We start from the raw sequence: 18,165 nt of genomic DNA, 5'->3' as shown, positions 1-18,165 counted from the left end.
AAGTGGTAAATGTTGGTCAACACATATATGTATGACCTGTTTGACCTGAAAACTTTACTTCAATTTTCAAGTCATCTCCTATATGCATATTATTATTCGATTGAGAAGAACACATTCAAGTGAGAGGAAACTTCAAAACGTGATTAGCAGTTTCAGGTCGTTGCTTCAATATAGGATAACTCTCGGTAAACATCTTTAGATTTCTCACCATTCGAGAATATTTTTTTTTTTTATTTTTTTCTGTCACCTACAATATAACTTAATTTATTCATAAACACATGGTAATCCATGTATTATTCATGTATATAACAAAGAGAAAAGAAATTACTTATCTATATAAACTATCTTTTAATGATATTCATAAATCGATTTATATAGTCGTTCATAGAAAATTACCAAGTGCTACTGGGACATGATCTTCTAATCGTTTACTCTTACTTTTTTTAAATCATTTTTTGTCTTCATTTCGTTTTAATTTTTTTAGCTGTAATAATTTATCTTTTTTTTTTCTTAAAAACGAAAAAAATGTTTAGTTTTTACACTAATATAATTTGTAGTTAGAAATTTAAAAAAAATTTAGTTTATTTATTATTATGATTTTAATCATTTTATTATAATTACTAATTATAAAGTTAATAAATCTAAATAAAATTTTAAATAAATAATGAACAAAATTTCTTTTCTCTACAAACTTATTTTTATAGGCTCTGTAATTTTTCGTCTAATATTATTTACTTTTTCAGTAACCGAAAATTTAGAATCACGAGGCAACAACTAAAATCAAACATGAGCTGCAAGATTTTTGTTTAGAAGAAAGAAAGAATAGCGAGTTAAGAAGCGATGGCGCTGTTTAGAAAGTTCAGAGCCGCAAAAGGGTTACCTTCAGGTGTGGTACCAGGAGGGGATCTCTCTAAGCTAGCGGTTCCTGGTTTCAATCTCCACTCACTGCTCGTTCAATCGTCGGGCAATCAACTTCGTAAAAATTCTTTCGATCGTATACAAGAAAAAAAATCGGACTCACGTTTTAGTAAACAAAAAATAATTAATTTAAAAATTAAATCGTTATCAATTGGTTTTGAAGTTAAAACGTTTTTTTTTTTAATCTCAGTTCGGTGAATCTCTTCCGTAAGGATGGAGAAGGACCAGCCGGATTCTTTGGCAACTGTCGCCGTGGGATCAGAAAAAATTTCACCCACGAGCCATTATGCGCCAAGTGAAGTTTATTCCACGACTGAACCACCTCCGGTAAGACAATAAAATCCTTCATGCATGAATAATTATACAAGAACTTGAAAAAATGAATTTCTTTTAGCTCAATGCATTTCTTTTTTCATAAATAATTTTACTTATTAATAATTATGTTAATTTTTAATTGACTTAAATTAACTTTCATTTTATTTATTTTTTCGTATAGTTTTATTAATAATTTAAAAAATCGAATTCACCTTCGATTCGTTTTATTATTACATTTATTTTTAAGATTCCAATAATTAAACTCACAATTTTCTAATCCCTTAAAAATTCTTTTTAATTATCTTTATAAACAATTATATAATTAACGGAATTAGTTTGTATATAAATATAGTCAAAGAAGTGTAATAATGGTAGCTACTCTTTCTTTCGTGGAAATTGAGAAACAATTCCGGTCACTGACCGGAATACTTATAGCCAAGTTTTAAAAGTAACAAGTGCCGTTCTTTAACTATTTATGACTGTCATTACGATAGTACAAAAAAAAAAATTCTTTTTACAATTTTTATGAAATACATTATTAGCAAAATAAAAAAAAAAAAATTCCGTCAACGCGAATGACAATGTAAACAAATGGTTTTTTTTCTCAATTGCTAAGCACATATTAACGTCAAGTTGATTATTCGTGTTCAATTGAAGAAAAAAAAAATTTAACTGCATATCGAGAAATCTTATAGGTATAATTATGCGAAAGCAGTGATTTAAAATTGAGATTAATCCTTATAGAGGGAAATGAAAGCTTTTTGAAAGTAAACATCTTGCAAAATGTGTAGAAAAATTATAAAAAAAACTGGTTTTATGTTTTTTATAAAACATTTCTTTAAATTTATAAATAAAAATAAAAATTCGATATTATTAATTTTATAACAAAATTTTAATAATTGCTTTTTTAAACTGGTTTTAAATTAATTTTTTTATTAGGATCTTAAAATATATTTTATCAATTATGCCCACCTTAAATTTTATATAAACAATTTATATAACATAATGAAGTGCCCTTAAAGATAACTTGAATTTATATATATATATATTCAATCTTACGTAAATTGGAAGATTACGTATTACAGGAGGAAAGAACAATTTCCGGTTGTAATTGTTCGTTTTGTAGTTATTGTAAAAGAATTAGTGAAGTATTGTATAACTGTACCAACCCCTTTTAAAAATAATATTTTTACTTCTATCAAAATTTAATTTTTATATACAAAGATAAATTTTGGAAAAAAATGTTTTACAAAAATTTGCACTAAATTTAACTATAAAATCAATAGAAAAAAAAAGAATAATAATACAAATGACTCTCAATGATTATTATTTCATTAGAATTTGAAATTTCCTATCGCATTAGTGATAAGAAATTTAATTACATACAACACACTTTCGACGTGTGCGCAACCCAAATGGAAGATTTGCTCGACGACAAATTATTAGTATAGTAACTTTCACCATTGAACTAGAATTGTCCAACAAAAATGAACTGTTATTATTTTTTGTTTGTCTCTGAAAAAAAGACTTCACTTTCTTTCACATATATATTTGTCAATTTTTTAAAATAGTTATTTTCATAATTGATCTTTAATTATCAATTTACAATTAATTATACGTTAGCTGCATATGTTACTGAAGATTTTCTCTGGCATTTTTAAAATTTTATTATTGTCATTTTAGTACATTTTTATTTTTTTATTTTTCTATTTTCTGTCTTTTGAATCTTTTTTGTGTAACCTTATTTTTTTTATTACTTATTCTCTGTAAAACGATGTCAGGGTTTTCGTTATTTAACAATAAGACCTGTTAAAATTTTCATTCGTTTTAATTTTTACGAACTTTGTTAACTATTTTCTTAATTCACTGAACGTTTAAAATTGTTAATTAGCTGCAATTAGGCGCTTGTGTAATGCGAATTTTTGCAAAAATTATTAATTGGGTATTGAATTATTGTATTATGGGTATTAAAAACTTTTTTTTATCAAACTTTTAAAGATAGTTTAAAAAAATAATAAAAATAATAATAATAATAATAATAATAATTGTAAGAATTAAGTTAGTATTTTCAAATTTCAATGAATATTAATAAAATTAAATAATAAATTTCGATTATGCATAATATATTTATGCAATTTTTTCAAATAAAAACAATACAATACGTATACCTACAGAAAATTTTTTTTTAAAAATGATTGCATGTCAATATTAGAAAGTGTTAACATCGATATCGTGCATTCATCATTTTGTTGAGGTGTTTGACCTCAAGAAAAATATTATAATTTAACATAAAATTATAATAAAAAAAGGAATTAAATTATTTATTGAATAATTTCAGAAAATTAAAAAATTATTTTTCCAAAAAAATAATTCTTCTTTTAAATCAAATTTTCACAATAATGTCCTTTTGCCGTAATAAATAGACCATTCGATTATATTCGCACTAGGACTAGAAACTTTTTAAAACCACTAGACTTTCTTTACTTAGTGAAAACAAGGAAATACATTCTTTTTCTGTCGCTTAAACTGATGATAAAAAATTTATATGATTATAAGTCACGAAGACATAATAGTATCTGTTGAACCAGAGTAAATTGTACGAAGAAATAATTTTTAAATGGAAAATAATATTCTTCAATTAAATGTGAAAACTATAATTTGCGTTTATAATTGAATTGTTTTTTTGTTTTCTTCAATATTTAATTTTATTTAATATTTCTAAATTCATTTTAATATATTTGATATAAATATAATTTTAATAAATTAAAAAAATATTGGTAATTATAATAAATAATAATTTAATGCAATCATTTTTTTTTCTATTATAAAATAAAATAAATATAATAAAATATTTAAAAAAGTAATAAACAAAATAATTAAAATTTTCTTAAATGGGAAAATAATAAATAAAAAAAAAAAATTATTTTTTAAAAATATGGAAAATTCCAATTCAAGTATTTATTTGAGATAAAGAAAAAATGTATCTGTAAGAATGTCTTGCAAAAGTCGACTTACAAAAGTAGTCTTCATATATATGATGACGCAAGAGCTATTCTTGCAAGTGCCTTGGAGAATTTAATTTAAATTGCAAAGATCTATGCTTTCGAAAGAGAATCTTGATTTAAAAAATTAGATCACTAGTAGAAATTAAATTTTCTAATTTTTATTTTTTATATATATTTTTTAAAATACTCTAAAATTATTCTATACACTAAAATTTGACTTTTTGAAACAATGTACAATATTTTTTGTTTTAAAACATTTTGTTTTGAGGAAAGGTCTATATCTAAATAGTTATAATCATCGAAGTCTCGAGAGACTTTAACGCCCGAACTTTTAAAAGTCTAGTTTCTTTAATAGCAAAATTTCTAAACAAGAAACTATTATTTGCAATTTAATTTAATTCTTTATATTTTATTTTTAAATTCTTATTGTTTTATTTATTATTTTATTCTTTACTTTTTTTTTCATTTTACTATTTATTTTATTTTCACATTCTGAACAAAATTTCTTGTGAGATCATTTTCACTCATTAATATTATTTAATTAATAATTTAATTGTCTTATAAATTTTTTCTGAGAAGAAACTTTCTCACATACTTCACAATTTCTGATAATTATTTACACGACTTTTTTTTCTCAAGTAGAATGAAAAATTTAATTTAAATCTCGATCAATGGAGCAATTCATTTTTTACATATCTTCTTTTCTTTTCCATTTATTTTAATTAATTTGTTTGAATTATTTTCACAGTGAAATTTAATTAAATAGAATAATTATTTAAGATTAAGTAGTAATTTATTATATCAATTTGATTCTTTTAGAATAATTTCCAAAATTTTACCAAAATAGTTTTACACGAAAATTATTTCGTTAATAAAAAATGGTATGAAGAAAAAAAATTTTTTTACACGATTCAAAAACAAACTCATTATATTTGAAGGCTGTTGTTGTTTTTTTTTTAGAGATAGACTTTTTTATGAGAGATTGCAGAGGACTATAAATTGGTCTAGACAATGACAACTACAGTTAAAGAAGGTGTCTTCGAGCCACTACAAAAAAAAATGACAGTTCTTCTAGAGTTAATATATACATATTTTTTTAAGACTGACATCTTGTATAAAGTAGCAAATGTGCACAGTGCCTGTAAACTTTTGTCAGTTGATGAACAAACTCCAACTTGGATGACCTACTATGGAGGCCTCTCACCTGGGAGTTGTTCATCCACATCGAGGTCATTAAGAATCTTTGTACAGCATCTCATGCAAGTTTTGTTCAATTGCCAAGAAAGCACAAAGGAAAAAAAACGAATTACAGCTCTGTTTTATTGATCAAAATTTAAATTCAACTTTTCATTTCAAATTTTATATTTAAGAAAACAGTCGTGTAAATCATTAAGAAGTTATTCTTTTAGGAAAAATATTATTTTAAATAAATTATAAAATAAAACAGTTATTTTTCTCAAAAGAAAACTATTGATCTATGGAAGAAGAGTAATAAAAATCCTCAAAGTGAATTAAATTGCAATATTTCTTATATATATAATTACTTTAATTATGCAGTAATTACTTTTTAGAAATAACACTTCAATTTACTTTAAGAAGTCTAATTAACTTGATTCAATTATTCTCGCATCTTCTTTGGATCACGTCATTGTTGGCTGCTATAATTTTAATTGCAGTCTTAGGATTCATTACACGATTCATTTCATGTTGAATTAAAAATATATAAATTTAGAATTTTTTTTTCTCCAAAAATAGTAGTTTCAATTATAATTAATTTCAAATACAAATATAAACTGACAATTTTAATTAGTATTGAAAAAAATTGTGATAAAACTTATTCTGTTGGCGCAGCAAAATTTTTTATTGACCACAGCAAAAAAGAATTTGTATTTCTTTAATTTTAAATAACCATTAGTTTTTTTTAAATAGTTCAAAATATAGGTATTTTAAAGAAATTTCTTCAACGGAATTAAATTTAAAAAAATTGTCTTACAATTTTTTGTAATAATTTTAGTTTTTTAATTAAGACAAACCATAAACATTTTTTTCAAACTTCCTTTCACGAGAATAAATCATAAATAATTTTCAAGTCTTTATTTTATTATTATTATTATTATGCGTACCCACGCTTTTACCTTTCTTTGGTTCTGCGAACGTCAAAGAAATCTTCGAAAACCTAAGTTTATGAAAAAAGATTTGCATACATTTACATATACATAATTAAAAAAAGGAAAACAATATCTTTCGAGACATCGCTACTTTATCTAGTTTTAATTTTTTTTTATTTTTGTAAATAAAATAAATCGTGATTTTAGATTTCTTGGATGAATATAATTTGATATAACTTTTATTCCTTCCTCATATCAATAAATAAATTTTTAAAGTCGATCGAGGACGTTCAATAACTTCTCATGATTAACACGAGGTTGTCACCCGCGAATAATAATGTCAAGGTACTGTTAGAGCGTTTCAATACTTTTTTTTCGCACATATTCCAGTTTCTGATTTCTGTACAATCATATATTGTTTCTGTGTTAAAAGTATTATTTCTATTTGTGTTGTGAATGACTGATGAGATAACAATGCAATTAACTCTGGATCCCCTCAATAGCGTGAGAATGATTTTGCGTAAAGAATATTTGCATTTTTACAACACCTTGTATATACAATTTCTAAAGTCAGAAGGCGAAACTTTTTATTATCATCTTTGTCTTTCACAAAAAATACTTTTTTTTTTATTTTTTCAAATTTAAAAAATATTTTTTTTATAAATCTTTTTATAAATTTATTGTTTGTTTTTAAAAAGCACATTAAAATTGATAAAAATAATTTTATTTCAAAGAATTCTTTTTTCCGTATTATTTAAAAATATATAATTGAAGTTTGTTCCATATAATTTATATAAATATTAAGGATTTTTTATCTTTTTGGGATTTAAAAAAAAAAAATCATGTTTTTATACAAATTGAAATATTTCTTTACCATTGTTTTTAAAAGAAAGCATGTCCATATCATAATTTAAATTGTTCTACAACACGTTTTCACTCTTATTAAAATGATTGTGGACTCTCATGCATGAATCAGAAATATACCGAAGGCAAAACGTGTCCATTATTGTAAAAGAATTCATAAAAAAAAAATATTTTAATTTACCTTCACTTTTATCAAATAAAATATTCTGAAATAATCTCAAATAAAAATTAAAAATTATAAAAAAAAAAAAATTAAAATTGTAAGACATCATTTTGAAATATTAAAATTTCTATTTTTCAATATGATTTATTTTATAGAATTTTATAGAATTCTACATTTAATATTATTTTAATGTAAACTTTCACTAGACAAAGCCTTTTTGTTGAAAAGCGATTCAGTTTGAATCCTTTTGATCGTGAATCAAATAGAGATTTGCATCACATCCACTGAATATATAATTATTCTCTATAACGCATTTATATATACAAGTGAAAATCCAATGCGCTCAAAAATGCGTGAAAAATTAATTCCGGTATTGAGCATATAGAGAAACGTGATGTAAATAAATTTTACTCTAAATTCGCATGTAAAATAAGATCATTATTATAGGAAGTCATTCTATCAATTTCCATAAGTCCTTCTTTGCTTCTTACATGTATAACGGTTTATATATATATATTTTTTTTTATCAAAGTATTTCAGCGAAAGGGAAACACTCTTGCTTTACATTTGAAATGTTATGCAAGACGGAAATGTTCACGTTATAATGAATTCATCTTAATTTTTAATTCTTAATTTTATCAGTTTTGCAAATTTCCACATGTTTCTCTATTTTTGTTTACTCATTTATTAGTATTATTTATAAAACTTTTTAAATTTCAAAATTATTAATATTTTTATAATAATAATTTTTTTTTTTTTTTTAATTAAAATAAATTGCCTTGATGAATTTTGTTTTTAATATAATTAATTTTCTTTTTTAGGCATACATAAGGCCTGGAAAAACAACGGCAGTGCAAATTGCAAGGATTGCAGCGATAACATTAATTTCCATGACAGTGCTATTGGGAAGTTTTATTCTCGCATCATCCTGGATCCAGGCACGTGCATCTTGCACTCCAGAAGCCATAGCAGCGATGCAAGCGTCTTTACATTTGCAAAAATTACATGAAAAAAATTATAATTCCCAACATCAAGGAGAATTTCTCAAAAATCTTCAACCCGCAGCTCTCATTCAGGTGAATTTCACTTTTCTTTAAATTGATTTTTAATTTCTTTGGTAAACTATTTTTTCTAAATTTTATCCATAGTTTTAGAGTTCTTACTAAATATTTTTTAAATCTCCTTATTTGTGAAATTTCAATTTGTAAATTATAATTATTTACTGATAATTTTTTTTTTCTTTTTAAATGATGACTTTTGCATGCACATAATAATTCTGTTGTGTTACTTTTATGCGGAAATTATTATTCCTTCTTTGATCACTTCAGGGTACAGTTTTGCGCGCCAAGTAAAAAAAAAAAGATAGCCAAATCCTTTTGTATGTAAAATAGTTAATTACGAGAATCTCATAATTCAGTGTATGATTAATGTTCATTATATAGGGATAACACTAAACAACAATCAAACAGGAATTAAGTTTTTTTTTTAAAACAAAACTGTTGTGGTACCAGGCTGTGCTCAAGGAGAACCACATAGTAACGAAAATTACGTAATTCGGGCTATGAGTCTCCATTGGACGAATTTAATTTCAAAACAAAAAATAATCAAAATATTTTATTGTTTAAAAAATGCGAAATTAAAAAAAATTCTATCATTAATGAAACAAAATTACAAATTTTTAAAGATAATTTCGACGAAAGTAACAGTCAGTAATTTTGTCAAATCTTAAACGGATAATTTTAAAAGAAACGCCAAGTAATTAAGTAGTTTAGCAATTGTAAAGAAAAAAAAAACCCCTCCGTTTTTTTTTTTGGTTGGCAAATAATAGTGATTTTAAAAGAATTTTTTTTTGTCAAGAAAATATAACTAATTTTCTGTTTACTATACTTTTAATTATCATAATTCTTTTGTTCTGTTCTAAAGTGTATATTTACTATTTTCCTGTTTTCTCATTGTGTGAAAAAATCGATGATAGAACTTTTTCATAACATGATTATTACGATAATTGAGCATACATATAGGATTAAAAAAGTTAATGTGCGTTAAGAAAATCTTGTCATTAATTAGTAGACAATATTAATGGTAATTAGAGCGGATCGGATCTTAATTATATATTTGTAGACACAACAGTGACAATATTTTTAAAAAAATCTCTTACAATGTTCTCTAATTGCATTAAATTTCTAAATTAACAAATAATTAATTTTTTATTTAATGATAATTAATTCTTTTTTTAGAAAATTAAAAAATATTGAGAGATAAATTAAAAACAGTGTATATTAAAGAATATATAATAAAATTCATAAAGTTGTTACTAAAATTATAATAATAATTCGACGAGAGGAAATGTAATGTCTGCGTGAAGCAATGACAAGTGTGATGCAATAATAAAACTAGCAACACCACGGAAACGTATCTCCTGTATATAGTGAGAAACTATTTTCTCTTAAGCGCAATCAATTTGCAATATAAGGAATGTTAACAATTTCTAAATGACAAAAACAGTTGTGTTATATATATTTACAAAATTTTTCTCTCAAATTTTATGTAATTTTATTTTCTTTTGGATTTTTTTCTGAAGAAATTAACATGAACTAAAAATTCATCCATCCAGTTTAGATTCAACTTTCCCGTTCCTTTTTTTTTAACAGGAAGATTATTAGAAATCACAAAAGTCACAATTCTAGACTAATCTTTAAAGTTTCAAATGATTGAAGCATGTAAAAGTAATATACTGAAGATTCGAGGAAACTATAATATATTGTATGCAGTAACTGCCACTCATGAAATGTTTAATAGGGTGAAAGTTTCATTGAAGGAAAATAAAACTAATTTACAGTTAAACCGAACATGAAAGTAATATAGAGAAAAAGAAAAATATTTCGAATTTCGTTATATCGTGATATATTTATTTTTATTTTCTATTTTTTATTTAGTAATGAAAATTATTATCATATATTATATTATACGCATCAGAATAAGTACACGCGTAGCGCTAAGGTGAATGTTCTCGCAAAAGATTTTCTCTCTTCATAAAAAATTAACTGTACATTTAAATTTGCAAAAATTATATTTAAAATAAATTTTTTCGGTTATTTAATCTTTACAGAAAAAAAAGTATATTCCAAAAAAAAAATCTAATAGTTTAACGTAATTCAATTTAGAAGTTTTTTTCTAAACGAAATTGCATAATTTATTTCGAGAGTAAAATTATTTCTATATTCACAAGAACGTAATTGAAAAAAATCTTGCGAGATTTAAACCAAAATTACTTCATCAATAAAAAAAAGTATCTTACCTATTATTATATAATAAAAAAAATATTAAATTATTATTTAATTTCTAATGATTATTATTTCGAATATTTTGGAATTAGAAATTTATTTTTGAATAATTAAAATTCAAAGAGCGTTAGAATAATGAAAGTCGGTTATCAGAAATTCCGCAGGACGTATCGTGAATATTGCTAACTTTAGGTCGTGTCGTGTATTGGTAATCGAAGCAACGTCTTCCTGTTCGCGACATCGGGTCGATAGTGAAAGTGAACTTTTAACAATCTCTCGTGAAAAACTCAAGTCTATCATGTAAGTTTCTGCATACCATCATATGAAAATTCTAAAAAGACAAAACTAAAACTATTTTCATTCGCATATTATTAAAAAAATTTAATTTTTAAAATTTGCTTTAAAAATATTAATTTTTGTGTTATAAATTTTTAAATATAAAAAAATGTTTGTTATAGAAAATTTATTTTATTTTTCATGAAAAATTACATTTAATAATATATATTTATTATGTTATTGTCATAAATATTAAATGACTTTAAAAATATAACGAGTACTTGTGGAAAATGATGAGGAGAAATTTTACAATCTCTTTTTTTTCCCTGACATTAAAGAAAGGCGTGAAAAATTGGTCAAAATTCATTTTTGTTTGCATGACAATTATTTGAATAATCGATAAATGACTATATAGCGTTCAACAAAGTGACACTTTCTCAAGTTTCTCTTTTGTTAAAATGACATTTGCTGAACTTGATACTTGTTTTTCTGTAAATTGAAACCTATTATGCTTGATTCGTTAAATATTTAAGAAAAGACAACATAGAATTGTGTGCTTGTTCGTTTGACTATTTTTTTCTTTTACAATATTACCAGAGAAAGTATTTAATGAACTTTGTCAAACAAAACTTTCGAATAAATAACTTGTCATTTATAACAAGATACTGGAACATGACATTTGTTCTAGTCATTTGTTTTTCTTTTTTTCAAAAAAAAAATTTTAATAGAAAAAAAATATTCTCTTAATTTTAGTATGAATTAAAATTAATTTAATGTTTTTTCGTTTCAGGATTCTATTGATGTAAAAAATAATTTGCAAACTCTCTCAGAGACAACAGTATCGAAGAAAGAAGGTGAATCAGAGGTGAAGGAAGTTCGAGCTCAAAAACAAAATGAGAATAATTTAAAGAATGACAACGATAATGGTGATCAAGATAATGATGATGAGGATGATGACTATGATGACGATGAATTGCCTCCAGTTCATATAAAACTTCCCCTTCAACTCGATCTTGACGACATTGCAGGAGTAAGTTTATTCAATTTTTTTTTAACTATCCTTGAATTATTATTTATTTAACTATCCTTTTAAGGAATTCCGATTTCAAATTTAAATTAACGTCATTAATTTTAAATTTAGAGTCTCATCCGACAAGCTCGTAGTCGAGTCTCCTGCGTTGTTGAACGCCGAAGAGCTGACGAATTAATGGATGGAGATAATAATATTGACAACAGTACTGATCCTCAAAAATTCCAGAGAGTGAGTGGAGAACGTGTCTCCATTCTTTGCGAAGCTGGAAATCCCCAACAAGAGTGAGTTCCTCGTTGTATGAAAAAAAGCAAATTTACTTTTTCAATTTAATTTTAATTCCTGTTAATTATAGAATTAATTTTAATTACTATTAATACTAAATTTTAATTAATAGTAGAATAATTAATTCCAATATACAGAATTTTCAAAATTTTTCCAGACAACAAGACCAAGAAATGATGACACCAATCATCGTACCTTTGGGAACAGTTCAAATTCCAGTTCAACAACAGGAACCAACTTCCGGTTATCATCAATACCAACTTCATACTCAATATCAAGTTCCAGATATGCAACAACTTCCATTGAGTGATCCCAGAGGCTTTAATCATATTCCAGCCGGAGTTTTGCCACCGGAACTACGCAATCTACCTCATATTAATATGGAAATGAAACCCCCACGTATGTCCCCACCTGCTCAATCAATGAATCATCACGAACCCGTTGTTGAACAAGTGAGAGGCCATGATAGATTATTTAATAAATAATTAATTATTATAGAAATTTTGTTAAATAAAAATTCAGTTGAGAACCTTCGCAGTAAATAAATTTAGTAAAAATTAATTATAATTATCATTAAATAAATTTAACAAAGAAATTTTGTTTGTAGATTGAAATGCGTCAAATTCCAATTGAACTGAGACACTTCCCATTACGTGGAATGAGACCATTACGCCAACAAGAGCCACGTCAGGAACATATTATTGCCATGAACTTCCCATCACCAATGTATCATGCTAATGAGCAAGGGGATTCAATGGTGCCACCACCACCACCGCCAGCAACTAATCCTCAGGAATCTCAAATGCCAGAACACAGAATGAATCCACAAATGATGCAACCGCAACCTGACCAAAGACCCCCTCAAATTCCACAAGATATACAACGATCACCATTACACGGGATTCCCTTAGAAATTCGTAGAATCGTCCAACAAGTTCCAATGGAGATCAAGAATATTATTCAACATATTATGGGTGATTCGAAAATTTTCCCTGTTCCTGTTGCCGAAGAAGCTCGTCAAGAGGTAAATATTCTAAATTGCAAAAAATTTTGTTCTCTTTCATAATTTCTCTTCTTTCTTTAATGCCTTTCATCAATTTTTAAATGATAAAATAAATAAATGATAAATCTTGTGCTTATAGGAGAGAAAACAAAAAATATGTAATTCCATCAAATAAGCTTAGAAATTATTTACAAGCAATGACAATTTTATTATCTAACAGGTCTTTGTACCTCTATACAATCAACAGTAATTTCTAATTTTTTTTTTCTTTGTTAGCATCCTTAATATGTAATGAGTTACAAGAAAAACAAATTATCGATAAATTACTCTGAGAATCGAGCAAAAGGATTTTTTTCTTCTTTAAAAGAAGATTCTATTTCTGTTTGTAATTATTATGTATTTTCTAGAAAAGACATTTTTTTTTATCATTGATTGAAAGTGGATAATTACAAAGTCGAGGTCAATGATCATGAGAAGAAATCATTTATACATATGTGTTTATTATTGCAAAAAATTGTTATCCAATTAAAAGTTAATAATATTTTGATTGCACGTATATTATTCATTCAATACATAAACTTGGTCAAGGTTAAGAAGATAAGAAATTATAGAAAGAATTAAGAAAGCTGATAATCAAATTTAAATAATAAAAAATAATATAATAAAATATTTTTTAATTATTAAATTTTAAAATTAATTTTTTTTCACAGCCTAAGGAACAAGAATTCAAACCCTTCCCAGAAGGTGTACGTGCAATTTCATTGGGACCATTTTCACTTCCAATTCAATTAAAAAATCTTTTGGAACATGGAAGTATGGAAGATAGATCGCCACGAGATGGTGAAAATTCTGAACAGCAACAAGAGGAAAATCATTCAGAAGAAATGGAAAGAAGTTTTCCAACTGCCGGTGATGTTCGTCGTATGATTCACCAGGTTAAAACAATTTTTTAAATTAAAATAAAAATTTAAAATAAAAAAAGTTAATTTAGATTATAAATAATAATAATAATAAATTTTAATAATTTAGTTTATTCGAATAATTTTTTTTACTAAAAAGAAAAGACGAAAAATACATTTTTCAACAATTTTTCTTTACATCCAAAACAATTATTCTGCAATAGAAATGTATTTTAAAAATATTTTTAAAGAATTCAAACAAAAATTATTTTAAAAAAGAAGATAAGAAGAAAGTTCGAGCAGATAATGTGAATTTCTTCTTTATTCTACTGTGAGAATATATGGTCCACGTATTTTTAACAATAAAAAAAATGAAAGCAACTATAAAGTTGAAAGCTTCAGTTATGATAAATAAATAATTTTTTTAAAATAAACTATTTCTTTAATAAATTAAAGAATATTATTCTGGACGTAAAGAAAATTATTCTGCATTTAAAGAAAATTTAAAAAAAGAAGAAATGTAAAAATTCTACTAAAAGAATTATATTGTTATAATTCTTATTTCTTATATTAATTATATTATAATTATATTTTTATAAACTAACTTTTTTTCACTTTATAAAAAAAAACTATTTTCTTGGAATGATGAAAAACTATTGTTTTATTAACAATTTAATTTATCAGGTTGTGGAAGGTCGTGCAATGCCAGTATCGAGAATTTCTCTACCTTTAAGGGCTGTTGAATCAATGGACATTCCTGTTCAAGCTAGAGCTATTGTAGCCGATAATCAAGGATCTGAACAACACGATGAACAACATAATCATGAACAACAAGAACAACATCGCCCAGAACATCCACTTCTTCAAGCACAACCACCACAGAAACTTCAACATGTTCAGGAAGAAAATCGTCCTCATTGTAAGTAAAATTTGTCCAAAAAAAGAATTTCTAATTAAATTTTTTTTTTTTTAATTCCATTAAAAATCCAAATGGAAGTTAAAACTTTTTGTTCATTGTTACTTTACAATTTCTATGAATTCTGATATATTTAAGTTATTTCTGTCACAAGAATGTTAAATTATTGTTTTATTAAAAACAATTTAAACAATAATATTTTTTTAAAATAAAATAATTTTCTTTTTCTTTTCAGATGTTCAACCACGATCAGTGCGTTCAATTCCTGATGAATTTACTGCTCATCCTCGTAACAAACGAATGCGCCGTTCATGTGATTGTGCTTGCAATTGTTAAAAGCAACGATTTTTTTTTTAAAAAAAGAAAAAAATATATAAATTTTCTTCCACGTAAAAGCAATTTTGTGCAAGAATTGTCGTTACTATTAGTCGCATTATTCAAAACATTGTCATATATATACCTTCGCTTTCTACTCTCACTAGTTTATCGTTTAAAAACTAAAAAGCATAAAAAAAAAACAAAAAATTGAGTGGATATATATTACAATAAAGTAAATCTTATTTAAAAAAAAAATTTTGCACTCTTTTTATATGCATTAACATATAAACAAAGAATAAAAAATACTAATTGATATGTGATCTGAAAATATAATCGAGGGGGGTAGTAAAAAAAAGTGATAAAAAAATGTGAAAAAAAGTGATATAAAAAAAGATGAAAGAGGCAGACGATAGGACTTGGCGAGAATGCTGTGATTCCTATATTTTATTAAAAAAAAAAAAACAAAGTTTATTGACTCTATACTACTGTTATGGAGATTTTTTTTTTTCGTCTGGATTATGTATATTAGCCATTTGGCATTATTACTTCTATAAATTTTATAATATTACGTATTAAAAAATATAAGTCGGAAATTCGTTATAAGCGGAAAAAAATGGTTTCAAAGAAAGGTTGAAGAAAATCAGTTACATTCATTATAATATATATATGTTCATAATAAAATAGTTGATAGATTTTTATTTTCAATTTCTGTGTTTCACTGATTCGTCTGTGTAATATTTTTGTTATATTTTTCAAGAAAAGTTAGTTCAATAAAATTATACGTTAATGGATAAGCGCTTTAAATTTCTTGATATCCTCTAATTTTTTAATTAAAAAGAATCTTACTTTTAATTAGTAAATTATATTTTTCTTAATTAAATATAATAAAATTAATACTTGCTTTTCAATTATATAATAGTAAAAATGAATTTACATTTATATTTTATCATTATATAATTGAAAATTAATATTTCACAATTTTTAAATTTAATATTTATTTTTTCAATTATTTTTTAATGGCATTTGTACTTCCTCATGGAAGTATTTATAATTTTTTATACATGTAATTTTGATAAATTCAATATGTAAAGATATTATTTAAATTCGAATTAAAAAATTATAAAAAAGTAATTCGATATTTTTTCTTTATAACAAGTGTGAGAAATAAATACTAGAACGCAAAAAGATTTTTGCGGAAGATTAGTGGAATATAATTGACCTAGGAAATGGAAAAGTAATTGAAGATTTTAAAAATGTTAGATCAATCGTGCATGATTATCATCAGTTTCAAGAAATGTAAAAAGTTTTCGAAACAAAATAAACGTATCGAGCTATACTTTCTTTTGCTTTCGCTCCTAGTTTAAATATCTCATATATACGTGTAAAGATTTGATGATACTGTCTTCAGTTTTCACGGTCTTGACCTCACTGTACATGTAATTAGAATAATTACCAACATCAATTTTTCTTCACTGACCTATAGCATCCAAACTAAAATTCTTTTCCCGATATTTATCTCCACAGATCATTAAACACAATATAATAATTACAAATACGCTAATTAAAATAAAATTTAATAATCTTTTTTCAATTTATATCCCACAATTAAAAAAAACAATAACTGAAAATAATCATTTCCTACTTGAAAATTAATAAATATAATTTTAATAATTATATTAAAATAAGAATTAAATTTTTTATAACAAAATTTCAATTGAAAAATATTACTATCATATTAGAAGTAATTGCTACTGAAATTAATGGAAAAAAATTACATAAGAATAAAAATTCACGCTTATTGTGCGAAACACTTAATAAAAGATCTCTAAAAGATCCTAAAAGGATTTTAAGTGTTGTATATTTTAGTCAATGAATGAACACAAAGTGTTATGCAAATTTTCTTCTACTTTGTGATTTATGTAGCAAACAAGTAAACGAGCCGAAACGCTCTAGGTGAATTTCAATATAACAAGTTGCGCGGATTCATCAGAGAAAGTTTTTTGCAAAAGATGCTAATTTTTCATGTACAATATATGCACTTATAGTCGACGAGATTTTTCGAAAAAATCAACTTCCGACTTAAAAATAGTGTAAAAGAAATTAGTAATGAAATTATGCTGAAATAATCTTTAAAGATTATTTTCCAATTTACACAAAGAAGCTGTGATCTCTTCTTATAAATTAGTCATGCAAATTATAATACAAATTTACATGATTACATTATAAGTTACGTGACTATTAATTTTATTAGTTAAATTCTAATTTACAAAAATATATATAAATTTCGAAAGGGAATTTTTATTTTTTTAGTAGGTTTTTTCTCAGTATGGCAAAATTATATAATAATAAAATGCTTGGTCTGTCCTTCTGTCCTAACTTGAAGTTGGCCTTTTTCTGATTTCACGTGTTTTTTTGAATAGTAATCTTATGACGTGTCAAATTTTGACAATTCTTTTTCTCATTTTTGCCAAAGTTGTACAATTGTGTTTCCAAATTTCGGAATAAGTTTCTTTAAAATTCCAAATTCGAAAATTCAATTCACGAAGCTGAAGTACACAACGTTTACCAACGAAATTTTTTTTAAAGTTGTATATTGATTCAAAAATTGTATACAAATACAAATTTCGTACAAGATAGTAATTTGAAAAAAATTTATTTTTAAAAATTAATTTTTAAGGTACCAGGGGCCAACGAATACCTATTAAATATTAATTATAAAAACACAGGCCTCGAATCAACTTAAAGACACAAAAAGTCGTTTTAGTCGATTTATATTCCAAA

At 24.7% G+C, this 18,165-nt stretch overlaps 2 protein-coding genes across 3 annotated transcripts in view; both read left to right on the top strand.

The window, feature by feature from the left end:
• The window catches only part of LOC127284564 (major facilitator superfamily domain-containing protein 12-like), a 376,445-nt gene that overhangs the window by 258,537 nt on the left and 99,743 nt on the right, over positions 1-18,165 (top strand). The window lies entirely within an intron of this gene.
• Positions 865-16,178, top strand: LOC127284554 (putative uncharacterized protein DDB_G0271606). 2 transcript variants are annotated; one of them, XM_051310048.1, is made up of 10 exons: positions 865-1,027; positions 1,109-1,245; positions 8,195-8,449; positions 11,724-11,963; positions 12,075-12,247; positions 12,406-12,700; positions 12,856-13,272; positions 13,962-14,186; positions 14,835-15,069; positions 15,302-16,178. In XM_051310048.1, the coding sequence occupies exons 2-10, from the start codon at positions 1,132-1,134 to the stop codon at positions 15,400-15,402; spliced, it is 2,055 nt and encodes a 684-aa protein (XP_051166005.1). In that variant the 5' UTR covers positions 865-1,027; positions 1,109-1,131; the 3' UTR covers positions 15,403-16,178. The 2 variants fall into 2 exon arrangements, with proteins under 2 accessions (XP_051166005.1, XP_051166004.1); XM_051310047.1 differs by having other exon boundaries at positions 880-1,245.

The sequence above is a fragment of the Leptopilina boulardi genome, unplaced genomic scaffold, assembly GCF_019393585.1.
Source record: "Leptopilina boulardi isolate dan_hultmark-lab unplaced genomic scaffold, ZJU_Lbou_2.1 LbouV2_325, whole genome shotgun sequence".
NCBI classification, from domain to species: Eukaryota; Metazoa; Arthropoda; class Insecta; order Hymenoptera; family Figitidae; genus Leptopilina; species Leptopilina boulardi.
The sequence above is the reverse complement of the archived record's forward strand: the minus strand, read 5'-3'. Positions and strand labels throughout refer to the sequence as shown.